The 16116-nt window shown below is 44.9% G+C and overlaps 1 protein-coding gene across 3 annotated transcripts in view; it reads left to right on the top strand.

Annotated features, from left to right (window-relative positions):
* The window catches only part of GRIP2 (glutamate receptor interacting protein 2), a 301282-nt gene that overhangs the window by 212007 nt on the left and 73159 nt on the right, over positions 1-16116 (top strand). The window contains exon 1 of one of the 3 annotated variants that reach the window (XM_076346434.1): positions 2205-2933. The exons of the other annotated variants lie outside the window; for them this stretch is intronic. Coding sequence (XP_076202549.1) covers positions 2894-2933 — 40 coding nt within the window. The 5' untranslated portion in view covers positions 2205-2893. Of the gene's footprint in view, positions 1-2204; positions 2934-16116 lie in introns of those variants that run through there. 3 annotated transcript variants of the gene reach the window in all.

The following is a 16116-nucleotide window of genomic DNA, read 5'->3' as shown; positions in this document are numbered from 1 at the left end:
GTGGGTAAAAAACCGACATTCTTAGGTGAGGTTTGTATGTAGTTGATACTGCCAGAGCATTTTTGGATAGCTGCTAATTCTGAGCACACAAGCATAAAGTTAATGTCAAGAGATACAGGAGGATGTACAGACTGTTCATGAAAAATCAAAGCTCTACATACTGTTCCTCGAGTTTGTCAAGCCATAGCTTAGGTTGATGCCCCACGCTCTTTCATGACACCTCTGTATTTGAAGTCATAACGTACCTTTTTGGGCTGCCTAATTTTGTTGGTGTGTGCGGTGTACCCTTTTCCTTCCCCATTAGAAACTCAAGCTGTTCACTTCAACTGGTTTTAATATAATGCCACCTGAAATATGAAAAAAGTGTTGTGGTTTCTGGCCAAAACCCATAAAACATAGAGTAAGCATCTTTATCCTCTCCAGGCTCCTGGTGCACTGGGCTCTTGCCAACCAGCTCAATGAATGCCACAAGCCATTCTGGGTTTGAAATGCTAAAACACCTCTTCTTTTCCACCAGTAGCAGAGGAACAGGGCAGCTCCATCCAGTTGTTGCCCAGAAAAATAAGCAGCTTCAACTGTGTAGTAGACCTGCCCTCTCATACCCTTTCTTAATGCAGCAGATATTCTGGGAAGAATTTTATGGTGGTGTAAACATAAATGATTGCTTTTAGCTTTTCTTTAAAACATCCTATCGGAGATGTCTATTTCATGGCATCCAAAGCAATGGGCTATTCCCAAATTAGCAGCTTCTTGTTTTATTTGTGGTGCAACTGGAGATTTTTTTTTTTCCTTTAAGATGAGATTTCTCTGCAGCAAAAGCATTAATAGCTGTGTGAAAAGATTTCTAATTACAAATTTCGGCTCAATTACTAATTAAGTCTATTGTCAAACTGAACAACTTCTTAAAAACAAATTATGGACCAAAATATCTCTTTTGTAAGTAGGTTTTTCTTACTTAGTAATTTTATTGCTTTTGTATAAGTTGTCTGCGCATGAAACAGCTGAGTTCGAACCAAAACAGAGATGTTGCGGCATTTCAGTCCAAGCAAGAACTCTGACGTTAGGCTGAAACCCAGTTCTCCTTCTTGACATGGGCCACACAGAGTTAGGGTCCCCAGGTCTGCAAAATTTCCTGCTTGGCATATCCATCTGTGTTCAGGCCCTTTTGATTTATCCTGATTTGTCTCCTACGGAAACAAGGCTTAACCTTGCTGCCTCTCCATGAGCATCCTTATAAGTTTGTAACCTCTTGACCACTTTCAGCCAAATCTACTAGGAGTCTCAAACACAACTGGACCCTCCTACAAAAATGTAGATGGCTTTTGTGCCTCGGACCATGCTTGCCTTGCTCTCTCTTCACCATTTGTGAGTATAATCTTGCCGTTGTAGATGATAGCAGTTCCCAAGGGAATACACTGAATATGGAGAAAACTGCCTTTTGGATGTAAGCTGTGGGCTGGTTGGTACAAATGGGGTTTGTGTCTCACAGCTTGACTGAAATGAGGACCTGCATGGCACTGCAGGTGGGATGTGAGCCCTGCGCGCACCCTTGCTGCCTCCCCTGCCACATACCCCAGGGGTGGGATGGTAGCATCACCTTCATGCTCCAACACAAGTCAGCCTACTTTGTTTTTTATTTTAATAGCAAAGGAAGCAGACACTGGTTTGTTACAACAATTTATTTCTAGTCCAGTACCCTATGTCCACCCACAGTAGAGGACTAGCTGTTTTGGGGTAAGCCATGAAGTATCCTGTTCTGGAGGGCAGGACTCCCCGTGACCCAGCTGGTGACCAGCATTGCCCCTGAAGCCTCCCCTCACTGCAGTCCATTGCTTGCCCAAATCCCAGCACAGGGCTTGCATGCGTTTTGCCAGTGATGGTTCCTCTGCCCTTTCTAAGAAAGGGTTAAACTGAGTTTTCAGAAAACGCTGTAGGCAGGACATAAGACTGCAGCTTCATACTCCCTTACCGGCACTGCGTGTGTGTATTTGGGAGGCAGCGTAATGCTTTGACAGCAGCTTGACATTGCCTTGAAAGGTGCTGGAGGCTCTGCAAGCACTTGCCAAGAGGGGGTGGGGGAGAGGAAAGTGTGTCAGGCAATACTGCAGTCGCAGCCTCTTCTTGCACTCAGCCCCGCTGCTGGTGCTGCAACTTGGAGGTTTACGCGAGGCTCCGCTGCCGGCCAACTTCTGCAGCTGGCTCTGAGCACGGCACGGAGGGCAGCGGTACCTCTGCCGCAGCACCAGCTGCCCGCGTTTCCTTTTATTTTTTTTATCCCCCCCCCCTGCCCCCCGCCTGAAATCCCCGTGAAAGCCACAGAAGGGTTCAGGCAGGAAAGGGCCAACACGTCTCAATGGGATGATGTCCGCTGTCGACCGGCGGGGCGCGAGGTGGAATACTGCTGGGAATGAAGTGCACGCTCGACATTTGCTGCATCTGCCGGAGAGTCAGGGTTCAGTGGCTGCCTCCCCTTCAACCAGCTGTTCTGTTTAATCACTGCGCTTCTAACTTTTGCTTTGCCAATGCCTGATGGCCAGTCGAGCCGAGAGAACTAGCATGGGATTTTTAGGACCAGCTAAAAAAAGCTGTACCCTTCATTTTCCTATTTCTACACAGGACTGGCGAGTCACACGTTAAACAGCCATTTAAGACATTTCTTTCTAAAGGATTGCTACATTTTTGAGTCCTCGCAAACTGGAGTGCCCAGGACGATTTCTTTTTTATTTTCCTGCCGTGAAGTGAGGAGCAGTGTGTGCGTTGCAGCCCCGCTCGGCTGTCGGAGGCAGCCTGAAAGTGAGACTGAGCTGGCTGGAAAGTGATTCCAGTGCAGGCAGGGAGAGAGAAAGGAGCGGCTGTTGCAATTAGTTGAATGATTTAATAGATAACAGCAGACATGCTTTGTGGACTGAAAAAGGATTTGCAGTCAGACTTTGGTGAGTGAGCCTGTCTGTATTCATCCCCCTCCCCGCCCCCCCCCAGTAGTTTACTTTTGTTTGCTCTGATTTCCTTTAACCACCTTAAATATCATTAACAATTTCATGTGCTACTTTGAAGGGGGTTTTACGAAATCCAAACCGTCGCATACAAACTGTGACTTAATTGCTTTGATTTGCAAAATATATCTCTGCTTCTCTGGAAAGAATTTCTCCCTGTGACCACTGGAGACTACCCTTCAGGCTGCCTCCCTCCTTCCCCTTCTCCAGCTGGAAGACTGGCAGACACAGGGGCTGTTCTTAAGGCACCCCAGATATTGCGGAGCCTTTACAGCTGGTTTGTTTTTTTTTTTTTTTTAAAACCAAAATCTAAATGTAGCGCTCTCATTTTGCAAGATCAGCATGTGAATGGGCTGGGCATTCAGCAATGGTGAATAGAGGGCCAGCGGGGAAGACGGGGGTAAGGGACTCAGCTGAACATGGTGGGATCACTGCCATCACCCCCACCTCCAGTGTGATCTACTACTACCTTGTCTAATAAATATTTCAGCTCCTGCTAGAAATCTGCCATTTCAGTGAGCTGCTAACCCCTGTTTTAGAATCCTGGGGTAAGCAATTCGCTATTACCGTGGAATATAAAAAAAATCTATTTCATTTCTGCAGAAGAGTAGGTAGATGAGTGTAGAAGGGCACCTTTACACAGGGCACAGTCACCAAATCCTGGCCGCAGTCTTTCCAGGATGGACAGGCTCTGATATTTCTGACTGGGTGCAATATTCAGGTACTTTGTTGCATGCTGTAGCTCTGCTTGTTGCAGCTAAATATACTGCATGGAGCTCACTCTACTGCTCTGATGCAAGTGTTTTCTGTCTGAAAACAAAGACATTGGAGTTGGAAGTACAGAGGTAATTTATGGTTTCTGAATCATTTTACATTGCCTGAAGTGACGTGGTGGGACTGACTTTGTCCTCTCCTTGGCCCCAAGATGCCCTAAAGCATGAACTTAACTTTAGAAAATTGTTTTCCTCCCTGAGAGGTAAGATAAACCAGGTGTAAAGCAGCTTAGCCTGGCTGTGTTGCCTAATCCCATGGATGATGACTAGATACAACGTCCCCTTACTGTAGCAGCACAGCAAGGAACGGTTTCAGGGCTGGGGCTTATTTTGAAGCTGCCTGAGACATGGCGATGAGTTCTGGTAGGCAGAAGGGAGTCTGGGCGCGTGATTTAACAGGGCAGGAATGCAGCCGTTCCATGAAAAGATCAAAAGACAACTTGGCAGGAGCTCCCATCGCTCTTGGGGCTGAGCCATAAGCTGGGCTCCTAGCTCAGAGGTGGCTGACACCGACTGTGCTGGAGGAGTCTCCTGGATGCCACCAGCCACAGGGGGGATCATTCGTTCAGTTCCTCAAACATGTCACCAGATGCATCTAGTGCCTCATTCATGCAAGTCCTGATGATCGCTGTGTTGCTGCAAATGGTGATGTTGTCTGGGTGTTGGGTGACCAAATGAGAAATATTCCTGATATCAGCCCCAAACCTTTCTTGGAGAACCTTGGATCAATGTGGTGTGTAGCTGTGTCATGTACAAGGGAATGGTACAGTCATTGAGCTGGTAAGGAAGCCTTCTTCACCCTGGTATCAGGCCCTTACAGCTTGTGCTGGTGGTGCTCTTGAGGACCAAGCCCATGCTTTCATCACCCAGTAGGTACTGGTTTCCTCAGCATCCCACAGATGAGGCCACCCTTTGCACCAGCCACAGAGCAAAGACAGAGAGAGGGGTGGGCAACCGTCTCATTTCACGTCTGCCATCCCTTTTCTTCTTAGTTATTTTAGTGCATTGAGAAAAGCTTTGAGGGGGACTGATTACAGTGCATTGAGTTTGCTTTTGCCGAGGCTCAGTGAAGCTCTCTTTTAGTCACTCAGCTGGGTTCTTAATATGGTTTTTCTCCTGTCAACCTGACTTTTTCATGAGACTCATCTCCTCTTCTGGAAATCATCTGAGATAGAAGCAATAAAGTGAATTGCTCTCATATCACTCATTTTAGCATTTTAAGTGTGATGGGCAAAAATGGAAACCAGATGGATTGTTTCAAAGAGGCATCCAGATGTTTCAGAGTCGCTTCCTGGGCCCACCACCATTAGGGTGATTTCTTTCCTCTCCACCACCCACTCTCAAAAGTTTTCTGATGGGACTTTTTAATAATACAGAGCTTTTGTCTGTCCTTCAGAACGGAAGGGTCAGAAAATGCAAGCTAGCAGTGATGTTTTGTGGAAGGTGGGGGAAGCATTTGTCTTCTGGTTAGAGCAAGCTTGTGTGTGGCTCTGCTGATACCAGTGTGATAGTGTGTTTCCACAAGAGACCTTGCAATCTTGCAATTGGAGGACTTCCCTGAAATGCTTTATGGCCTTTCTGAAGTCCAAGAAGACCCTGTATGTTTTGCTCTAGCAAACTTCATGTTCAGTTAGTCCTTACTGCAGGATCACTGCAGGAGTGGGCAGAACGACAGAGCTCATTGAATCTCCTTCATGCTGCTCCAAGTGACCAGCTGAGGATCCCATCGCAAACCAGCCCAAGTTAAATGGTTAACTGACTACAGCACAGGCAACTTCAGAAGACCCTTTCTCTTTAAGATGTATGCATTTGGGCGACTTCATTATTTTTTAAAGTGTGGTTTGTGTAGAAGGCAAAGGAAAAATAAAGGTAGTAGATAAGGATATTCGATGCTTTTCTGTTCGGGTTTGTTGTTTGGTTTTAGGGAGGTTTGTTGTTGTTGCCATGCTTTTAGTGTGAGATGGACTCTCTACAGACCAAGGAGAGCAGTGTAAAGTCATGGTCTTCTAGATGTCTGACCAGACTGCACTGATTCAATCTAAATGAACTCCAGCTGGACCGCATGTTTCTTGAACTGTGGTACCCAAACCTGGGCACTGCATTCAAGCTGAGGCTTTTATTGGTGCTGAGGAAAATGAAAGGATGATTTCACAGATCTTGCAGACTATACCCACTGTTATAGGGTGTTATACACCAGGGTGTTAGCTTTTCTTGCGTATGACATGGCACTGTGGAATTACATTTGGTTTGCAATCCACAGTATCTGAAGAGTCCTTCCGCAACTGTCAGTTTTTCTCCATCCTTTATTCATTTAATTATTCCTGCCCAGGTCTGGTAGCTTGCATGCAGCTCTACCTGAATTGTATATTTGTTTTTTCAAACATGTATGAATCATTCTGGATTCAAAACTTATTTTCCAGCCTACTTCCAGTCCCTTATAGCTGGTGGCTGTCAGTAAACTTAATAAAAGCGATCTCTCTGCAGTCATCCAGGTCATTTAATGAAAACCTGGAGTCTTACCAGACTGGGGATGGGCCCCCATAGAACTTCATTTAATACATCCGTCCCTTCTGATTGTGAACAACTGATGAATTTTCTCAGTGTGTGGTTTTCCAATCAGTTTTGCATACACTTCATAATAATCTGTATCCTGCTTCCCAAACATACTTATAAAAATAGCATGTGAAACAGTGTCAGAAGCATTTCTAAACTGAGATATAACAACTTGCATTTTCCATCTACCCAGAAATGTTGCTCTGTCAAGGAAAGAAATTGAGTGGGCATGACTTATCTGTGGTAGATCCAGGTTTGTGGTTAGTCCTCCTCATTTTCTTTTAGCAGCTCACACACAGATGGCCAGTTCCAGGAACTGAAAGATAAGGTGATAGATTTGTCATTCTCTCGCCCCCACTCTGATATTGCTTCTATTTGTTTTGTTTTTTCAAGTTGAACATTGAATTTTGCTCTTCTGCAGTCTTGTGATGTCTTACCCAACCTCCACAAAGTCTTAAGGATACCTGCTGATGGCTTTAGAACTTCAGTGGCCAGGTCTTTAAAGTTTTGTTGACTATGTTAAGCGTAAATGAGCTGATCTACGCAGTGGAAATGAGTTCTTGCTCTTTTCTAGAGATGACCCATTCCACCAAAATTGCTTTGTGTAGAAGAAAAAAGACTGAAGTAATTTCCTACAACTTTTCATGGCCTATAGAAATGAATTATCTTTTTATTCAGTTTTTCCCCTCTTGTATGGAGGAGGTTACAGAGGTTTTCCTCTTAAAAGATTGTACTCATGCACATCTCATTACTACACATTTGTTAGTAGAAGGATGTTTTTTCAATGCAAAAGCCAGGCAGATTTAATAAAAATGTCAGTCCATAGTGTCAATTGAGCAACTGCTATTTAGGTTTTCTCTCCAGCACTAACTGTTGGAGTTCAGTTTCCAGCCCAGATGTTTACCTCCCTGCCAACTTGTTTAAGAAAATCTCATTACCGCTGGAAGAGGTGCACTCTGGCTTTGAGTGACCCATAGTAGGCGACTGAATTTCATGTGGTGTGTTAAGTCTTGCTTTTGGCTTTATGTCCAGGTTCATTATTCTTTATAATATTTGTTCTGTTTTGTTAGCCCATATAAGCCAAGGATAACCATAATGCCAAAGTGTTTGTGTATGTTAGGGTATGTAGGATTTGATTTATTTTGAAAAGGGACTGTTAAAATTGATACTTGCGTGTGGATGCCAATGTTTATTGCTTATATTATCTACTTAAGGCTGGAAATCATATGCAATTTTACGCAGAAGGTCAGAAAAAGGTGTTGGGTAACTTGGAGGGAAGGGTGCCTATGCTTTTGTGTTTAGGCATGTGTAGGTGTTGCAAACAAAAGAAATAATTAAAGCTAACAAGTAATAATAATCAGAAAGAGATGTTGGCACAGAACTGGAGGAGAGAAAGTAGAGCAAAAATAAATATTTAGCAACGTTCATCAATTGACAATTGAATGCTACTAGGCATAAGAACATTAAAAGCTCTTTTCAACTGTCAGTTCAGCTACTGCATAATTTTTAGCATGTGAGTAATCTCATCAGGGTAGGCATGGTCTTAAGCTTTGATAGGATAGGACCCCCAGGTCATTGTACGGCTGTCTATTCAAGGTGGCAGAATACTGTTTCAAGACAAGCGTGCTTACGTGGGAGTTAGGAAATTCTGATTCTGTGACAGTCTGACTGCCAGTCTGCTTCTGATTTTTTTTTTTTAATATTATAATTATTCTGTTCGTAACAAAAAAAAAATATTACTAACCAAGCTTGATGTTCTCAGCTGCCAAATTTATTAATCTGTAGATTTACAAATCAGTCTGGTAACTTAAGAGATGTGCAAAATCACACAGGATGAAGAATTTCTCTCCTTCCATTCCCAATTGCCATCCCCGTTTTTTTTTATTTCAATGAAAGTATTTTTTCCTTTGACCATGTATTTTTGTTCAAGGATCTGATAATTACATGCTTGGAGATGATGGCTTTTCAAAAGCATCTTTCCCAGCAATTTACAACTGGAGATGTGGATAAAAATATCTCCCCAGTTTTTTATCAGAAATGTTTTCAGTAATGTGCAATTATGAGCTCTGCCTTCATTCAATTCATCCTGGAAGAATTTGCTTCACGGGGAAATTCGTTTCCTAGCTGCTATAGATGCCAGCATAGTTGGCAGCTGCAGGTTTTTGTGGGGAGGAGGGAAAAAAAAGGCCCAGAAGAGAGAATTGCTGTGAAGTAAATTGGTCCCAACACCTGGAAACCATGAAAGGATGGAATATCATACTTTTTTGTTAAATCATTGTTAAACTGCTTTGCATGTCAGTCCCAAAACGGCCTTGTAAATTATTTAGTATAGCTGAGAGATAAAGAGATGATCCGACTTAATTGTGCCTCACAACTGATCTGTTTCTTATTGTGCGGGTTCATGAAATCATGTTAGAAAGGTGGAAGGAGTTGTGGTTTTCTTCCCAGCAGTACTCTAGCTTCCAATCTCAATGTATAATTAACACTCGTGTGGTATATCCTAATGAAGCTGTAAGTTAGGAGCTGGCTCAGGTTTGGGGAGAACAATGTTTGTGTTAAGGCAAGAAGGGCTGTGGAGCAGTTACAAAGAGAATAAATACGCTTTTGTCCAGGAAGGCAGGAACTTGTGATGGTAAGAGTAAGACCTGGCTCCCTGCTGCCCTGGCGTATGGTTGAAAATGGGATTTGGTGCATCCTTCTGCTTTGTTGCATCCGCCTCTTTCCCAAAGGAGGGAGGTAGGTCCCTGATCTGGTGTCTGCTGCTGTTTTGGAGGTCATATGCAAAGTTGTTTACAGCTATTGAGCAAACTGACTTGCTTGATATCGCAAATATCTCTTCCCTCCCAGCTTCTGCTCCCTCCTCCGAGCCCTCTCGGTGCCCGCAGAGCCCGCAGATCCAGCACACCCATCCCCTGCCCTGTGGGAGCTCTCATCGTAGCGAGAGTGGGATGGCACAGCTCCAGTTAGCTGCTTTTCCCAGCCAAATAGCCGAGCTAAATCATAGATCTGCTCCTCTGTCTTTGAGCAACCATGTGCACGACTGTACAAATGATGAAGGTCAGAGTCAAACCTCTAACAGGTCCCCACTGTTGCGCCGCCAGCCTCGGTGGACTTGTCCCAGCAATAAATCTGCATCTCCACGAGGTCTCAGTGGAGATCCCCTCCTTTCCCTTTGTGCTGTCGGCACGATGGCTGATCCGTATGGGGTCGTTACTGCAGTGGCTGGTTCAGCCTGAAATGTGAGGGATGTGGCCTGCTCCTGCCCCAGTGATTTATAGAGGATAATTTCTTTGCGGAATGCAGTGCCATTTGAGTAGGATTAAACTGTTGGCATAAGATGAATGTATGTGTTTTGCTAAAGGTTTTTTTCTAATAATGTAATGCATTTCCCATATAACCTACTGTGTAAACAGATCGTGTTCCTTCCTGCCATGAAATGCTATGCCCTGTTGCTCATGCTGCAAGAGTGCCTCGAAGCTGCAGCCCAGCAGCCCCCTGGGTGTATGTGTGGAAGATCTCCGGGCAGATTCTCTGCAGGTCCATCCTCAGCTGACTCCTCTGCAGCATCCCATGTGTAGGGATTAAGTGTTTGTGTGTGAGGTAGGAATGAACTAGATGGGGTCCTGGGATAGAGCCACAGAGATATGCCTGAAATCCAGGGAAATCAGTGGAGAAAATGCTCAGGTATGTATAGATCTGGATCAAACAGCCCAGGTGACTTGTAAACCTTGTACCTGTGAAGTTAAAATCAGGGTGAAGTTAGAAGAGCTCTGACACAGAGGGCACATCCCTCATTGCTTCCTATTTTGCTCCCAGGTTTCACCCTGTGGTCCATTGCTCCCTTGCCTGCCCTTGTGTGTAGCATGTGGCTCTTTTCCCTGATGTTCCCCCTCCTTGCTGCTCTAGCCGGGCTGTGCAAGGTGACCCGCTACCGTCGAGGCGGTGGCAAACATCACCTAGCTCCAGGCTGGCCCCAGGGACAGTCCAGTAGCTGCTATGATTTGTGAGGCTCGGCAAGAAGGATGGAGACGATAGAGAGAAGTTTGTTACTAATAATAATAGCTTAAAAAAAGAATCAAAGCAACTCCCCTTCCCCTTGTATTTCAATTCATCCTCTACCTTCCCACTCAAGTGAGCTTGGCAGAGGGACCCCATCACTTAGAGGGGGGATAAGCATTCACCTTGCAGGAACTGGAAAACAAAATGTTTTGGAGGCTGCGGCAGAGGTGAGCAAGCAAAGCTCTGCTGGCTTTCTCTCCTTTCTAAAAGTCCCTTTATCATTCAGCAGCCGATGCGAGCAGTACCGTGAGCTATAATAGGCAATTAGCTCCTAGCAGATTTATGTGATGCTGCGTTTTATAAGCAAACAATCATGTGTGTTTAATCATTAAATGGATCTGCTGTACCTAACGTTCACAGAGCCAGTCTTTTCTCTCTCGTCTCCCTGTGCACACGCTCAGCTCTCTTGCACCCATTTTGCACCAGTGTAGACCCACAGACATTCACACTTGTGCAAAACTGGTGGGAATGTATTACTTGGCAGCTGCCTTTGGTTCTGGCAGGCAGTGGCAAGAGGTAAGTACTTGGCAATATCTGCTCTGAGAGACATCCAGACTCCATCTAGAGGTTAGCACTGTGGGAACGGGAAATGCCTGGTGCAGGGATGTTCCCTCCTCTAACCCTGCGGACCCTTGGTGCGGTGAGGGGCCAGGCAGGCACCCGCACAGCACCCCGCTGTATGTATGTGCACACATACAGTGATTGCAGCGTTCTCCAGAATTCCTGAGGGTTGGAAAGTAGTCAGTTTTAGTATTCGTAGTTAATTTTAGAAATACCTGCACATGCTGCTCTTCCACACATCTATTACACACTCGACAGAACCTGCTGGTTTTAACTTTTATTAGCACAAGTGCCTTGTTGAATCAAAATTAAGTGGGTATTTGGGAAGCATAATGTGAAGCATTACACTTAATGGTCTGTGTTCCTGAGTGGAGAACGGCTACCACATGAGTCTCCTCTCTCCCCGAGATGCTGCGGTCTTTAGCTACACCTGAATTTTCCCCAAGTTCATTGTCACTTCCTATCCTCCATAAGCTGTAAAACTCCCAGCTGTGTCTTTTCAGGTGTGTGTTGCATCTTTTCAGACATATGCCCTTATTTATACATAAACATGCTGGGCCTCGGGTTGCAGTGCGTGGGGAGAAGGCAGGTCTTGCGGGGTGCAGGTGGAGCTGTGCTGCTGGGGGCTGCTCAGCCCAGCCCCAGGAGGGCTTCCTGTGCTTCTGCCCTGTTCTCATCTGGGTTCGACTTGAGACGCTCCCTTGTTCAAAGGCAGAGCAAGTATCTGCCTAGGGCAATGCAAAAATGGCTTGTTCCCAGACCTGGGCAGAGTCTGCCATGAGCCAGTCCCTCTGGCTTTTTGTGATGCTCAGGAGAGCTTGGGCTCTCATCAAATTGTGAGCTCTGTTTTAACCAGTGTCCCTGTTCCCCAGCCTGTGGCTCCTGCGGCTGGCACCCTGTTCCTGGGGCAATTTTGGATTTTAAACATATAAAAAAACTAAAGGGCAAATTAACTCACAGAACTGTGAGGCTTGAATTCTACACGGAGCAGGACTTCCACGTGAAAATCCCAAGGCTGTCCCTGTTTGCTCACAAGAGTGAGCATCTCTTGTGAGCCTTTCAAATGTGGCAGAGCCCAGCTTGCAGCAATTTGTTCTGATTTTCACCAGGATTTTCCATGCCTTTTGGGAATTTTTGTGCTGGCTGTAGTTGAGACCGAGTTCTCCGCCTGCTTTGCATCACCCGTACAATGTGAAGCAACTGGAAACCAGCACAACTGTTTGCATGAAGGCAGCTACATAAAACAGCTGGAGTGCATAATAACTCTGCTGGAGCGGGGTCTTACCCATCTTTCATACTAAACAGATGTTTGCTTTCATCGTGGTGGTGCTGCGCTGATCTTTGGTCACCAGCCTGTTTGGAGGATGGGATGTTGGCAGAGCCTGAAGCCAAGGCAAGGCTTGATGGGAAGCAAGAAGTGGGGCAAAAACAGGAGCAGGGCTTGTTGGAAGCAAGATTTAATGGGCAATTCAGGCAAATTTTTAACAGCTGGTTTGATGGGGTCAGACCACACCAATTCCAACATCAAATAACTTTGAGCTTTGAAACTTTATTTTATCTTGTTGTCCTGCTAAATCTGATATTCTCTGGCTCTTTGATTTCTCTCCTTCTTCCTCCTTCCTTTCATTTTAAGCAAGGCTCTTGCTTAAACTTTCTTTAGTCTTTAACTATAAGCTTATTCCATCTCTCACACAGCTCCTGTGAATCCTCCTGACACAGTCAAGGATAAAAGCAGCCCAGACGTGTACATGGGCCATTGCATAATGGATGGTTTGTGTGTCAGAGTCTAAAATCTACATATGTTTAGATCAGTCACGAAGTGGGAACATCTGTATATATTCATATATAATGGCTTTTACCACGTGAATGCATAATCCAACTCCCGCAATTTGGTATTTACTTTTTTTTAAACATTGCTACTTAGCTGAACACTGAGGGGAGAATCACATTTATGGGAATTAAGTCTTAGTAAGGTTTAGTAGAGCTTCGTGGATAAGCTGGAAACAAGTCTAAATGGGGCACCGGAAATCTTTTAAAATAGTTAACGCTGTCTGGAACTTCTTCCTTATTTCTTGACTGCCACTGGTTTTTAAGCACTTTGCACCAGAATGCAGTGCAAATCCAGGATAAAGCACCTGATTTGCAACATACTGCATTGAATGTCTTCTCATATGGTGCCATCTTCCAGCAGTACTAGCTGTCTTTGCAGTCCTCTAAAAGGGGTTCCCAAACCTTGGGGGCTGCATTGCAAGCTGGGGGACTGCCCCATTGCAATGTCGTTGGCAAACCTGGCTGTGAGATACTTTTGTGCACTGGCCCACAGATGATGGAAAAGGCTGTTGGAGATATAGGCCCCCCTCGCTTCAAAGAAAGCTGGGGACTTTCCGTATCTGCTCTCTGCTGGGTCAGGCTGGTTTATTCTCTCCCTGCAGTCAGCGAAGCCTCTGAGCCTTGTGCCAGCCCTGCCCTCGCCGCAGCTGGGGCTGAGCACGTGCCCGGCTGTAGGCTACGGTTAGCCAGGGTTGTCCTGGTTCACCAGACTGCTCTGATTTTTCATAGCTCCTTTTGAAGCTGTAGCCTAGTTGAGATGATAAGATCAGTGCAGTAGCAAATGAGGTCGTGGACAGCTTTGATATCTCCTTCTCATAGTTTATTTGACTTTTTTATGCTAGTGCTGATGGCATCGTTTAGGTTTTCTATAAATCTGTTTTCTCGCTTCACCCCTTGATCCCTGGCTCATGCTTTTATTAAATGTTACTCCGTTGAAGTGCATCTCTTCTGTGGCCTGATTTGCCTGGGGTTTTTTTTGGTTTGTTGGTTTTGTTTTCTTGTGGTTTGCATGGATTTTCTTATTGCTGTTGGCACTGAGATTGATTCACACCACGCATGGGCTTACATCAATCTCAGCCACCTCTTGAACTGGCACAGCAAATCTCCCAGATTTGATTCCTCATTTCATTTTCTGGGCCTTTTCCATCAGCAAGAGCAGACTTGTAATTGGGGGCACAGAGAGGGTGCTAACCTGGACAATTGGCGGGGTGACCTTCCTTGCAGCAGCCCTGCTGGGCTCTCTTTGCCCACCCCGTGTTAAATCCTGCTGGTGCAGGGGTTGCCTATGTCAAACTGATGTTGCTCCTGGAGATCAGCAGGGAAGCAGCATGTGACTCACTGTAAGAGGGGGTTTTCCCCAACTCCTTGTCTAAGGAGTTATATTTTGTAGCAGATTTCCTTAAGATTGGTTTACTACTCTTAGTTGCTCTCCACATTGCATGCTGTAAGTTTAGCACAGGTGCTAAAATTTTATATATGCTCTTGGGAGCACTTAATTTACTTGTGTAACATGGGCTCTCTTGGAAGTGCTATAGGAGTAAAACAAAAAAAAGGTATTACAACTGTAGCAAGTCCCTCTTCAAAAAGGATTACCAGGCTGAACGTTGGCACAGTGTCTAGTTGCCACCTTGTCTTCCCTCTCTGCTGAATCTAGTGGCTTTTCCTCTGCTCTATCTACTGCCTGCTACAAGAGATTTGCTCTTGGCTGTGTCCCTGCTGAACTGGGAGAAGTTATCCAGCTGTAGCAAAGCCCAGAAGAAAAAGCTATTGTCTCAACCCACTAATTTACACACTCAAGGATATCCAATAATAGTTTTTGTTACTCCCACCTTTATCTCAAAACTTACGCTCTCTCTCTTTACTTCCCATCTGTATATATGTTGGGGAGTGGGTATTCCAGTTTTCCTCTGTTTGAAATTGAGCATCTTTCAGCAGAAAAAGGTCGTGCAGAGAACCTGGGCACTCATTGCTTTTTGTCTCTCTTGGAGAAATATTGATGTATCCTCCTGCTTCATGTGAGGGTGGGATCTCAAGCTTTTAGCTGGCTAGAATCACAGAAGAGACTTACTATGGACAAAAATGACCTTTTCACTGAACTGTAATTTTTATGTTCAGCCAGCCTCTGCCCAAATGGCACGTTCACCTATTTTATTTTATTTTATTTTTTTTTTAGACTGGGCTGTTTTCAGCCCAAATGAGCCATTCACAATCCAGTCTCACCCCCTGCATGATACAGGTTAAAGAGCTTAGCCCAATTACTGTGAATCGTGCCCCGAATCCCCTATCTAAGGGGTGTTGAATGATTTTTAGAAAGATGCCTATCTGTCATGACAAGACATCTGGTAACGCAATGTCCAGGAGGTTAATTTTTCTCATGGGGTGGAAAGGGAGGACACACACATCTTCCCACATCTAGGATGAATCTCTACAGCTTTCCTTCCCACATTCTGGCTCTCTACCTCCCCAATAAAGAATTATGTGCTCTGCTGCCATGCTTGTGCACCAGATCAGATTTGCCTTCTCTCCTTCTCTTCAGTGCAGCACTACCTTTTGCTTCTGAAGCTCCCTACCTACCTGGGAAGTTAAGAACCTTTTATAAGACCTTGGAGGATGGAAGACAACAGGTACCATTTTTAAAGCAAAGATCATAGGGACCAAAAGGGAGTTTGTAAGAGGCAAAATAGGTCAAAGAATTTACTATCGCTATTACTGCAGCAAATTGATCTCCATTTCAAAAGGTGGAAGTCCTGACTTCTACCTGTTCTGTCGTCCCCAAGCTGTTGGCTTGTGCTGCATATTCACACCCAGGCTGTGCACAAGGGTGCTCAGTTCTTGGCACTGCCAATGGCACCTGAATCCTGTCACCCCATCTCCTCCTTGGACCTCTGTGAGTCCAAGCCCAGTGTTAGGTAAGACAGAAAAAAAACCAACACAAAATATTTTCTAATGTGGACATTGATAAATTTTTTTGGCTTTAACTATTGATATGTCAAAAAGAAAAGCTTTTGCCTGCTTGGGTGTACCTTTTGACAAACCTTCCCAGTTGGGAGGCAGCTTGGTGCCAAACCCTGTGCAGTGAAAGTGGTCATGGTGGTTTTCATTAAAACAAAGCTTGTTTTCGCTTTTTGACTAACTGCAGGGTTTTTAAACAAGCAGGTAATAGTGGCCGCTAGGTTTAGGTGGCACCAGTGATTTGAGTGCTAAAGTCTAATAAACTGGCAGTATTTAATTTCATTTGATTGAAAATCCACAATAGAGCTGTCATCTTTATTTGATTTCACTCCACAGTCACTTAGCATGGCATTTGTTGCTTGAAAGAAAGAAAGTCCCCAGGGTTTGGGTTCAGC

This window comes from Aptenodytes patagonicus, chromosome 8 (assembly GCF_965638725.1).
Source record: "Aptenodytes patagonicus chromosome 8, bAptPat1.pri.cur, whole genome shotgun sequence".
In the NCBI taxonomy this organism is placed as follows: Eukaryota; Metazoa; Chordata; class Aves; order Sphenisciformes; family Spheniscidae; genus Aptenodytes; species Aptenodytes patagonicus.
The sequence above is the reverse complement of the archived record's forward strand: the minus strand, read 5'-3'. Positions and strand labels throughout refer to the sequence as shown.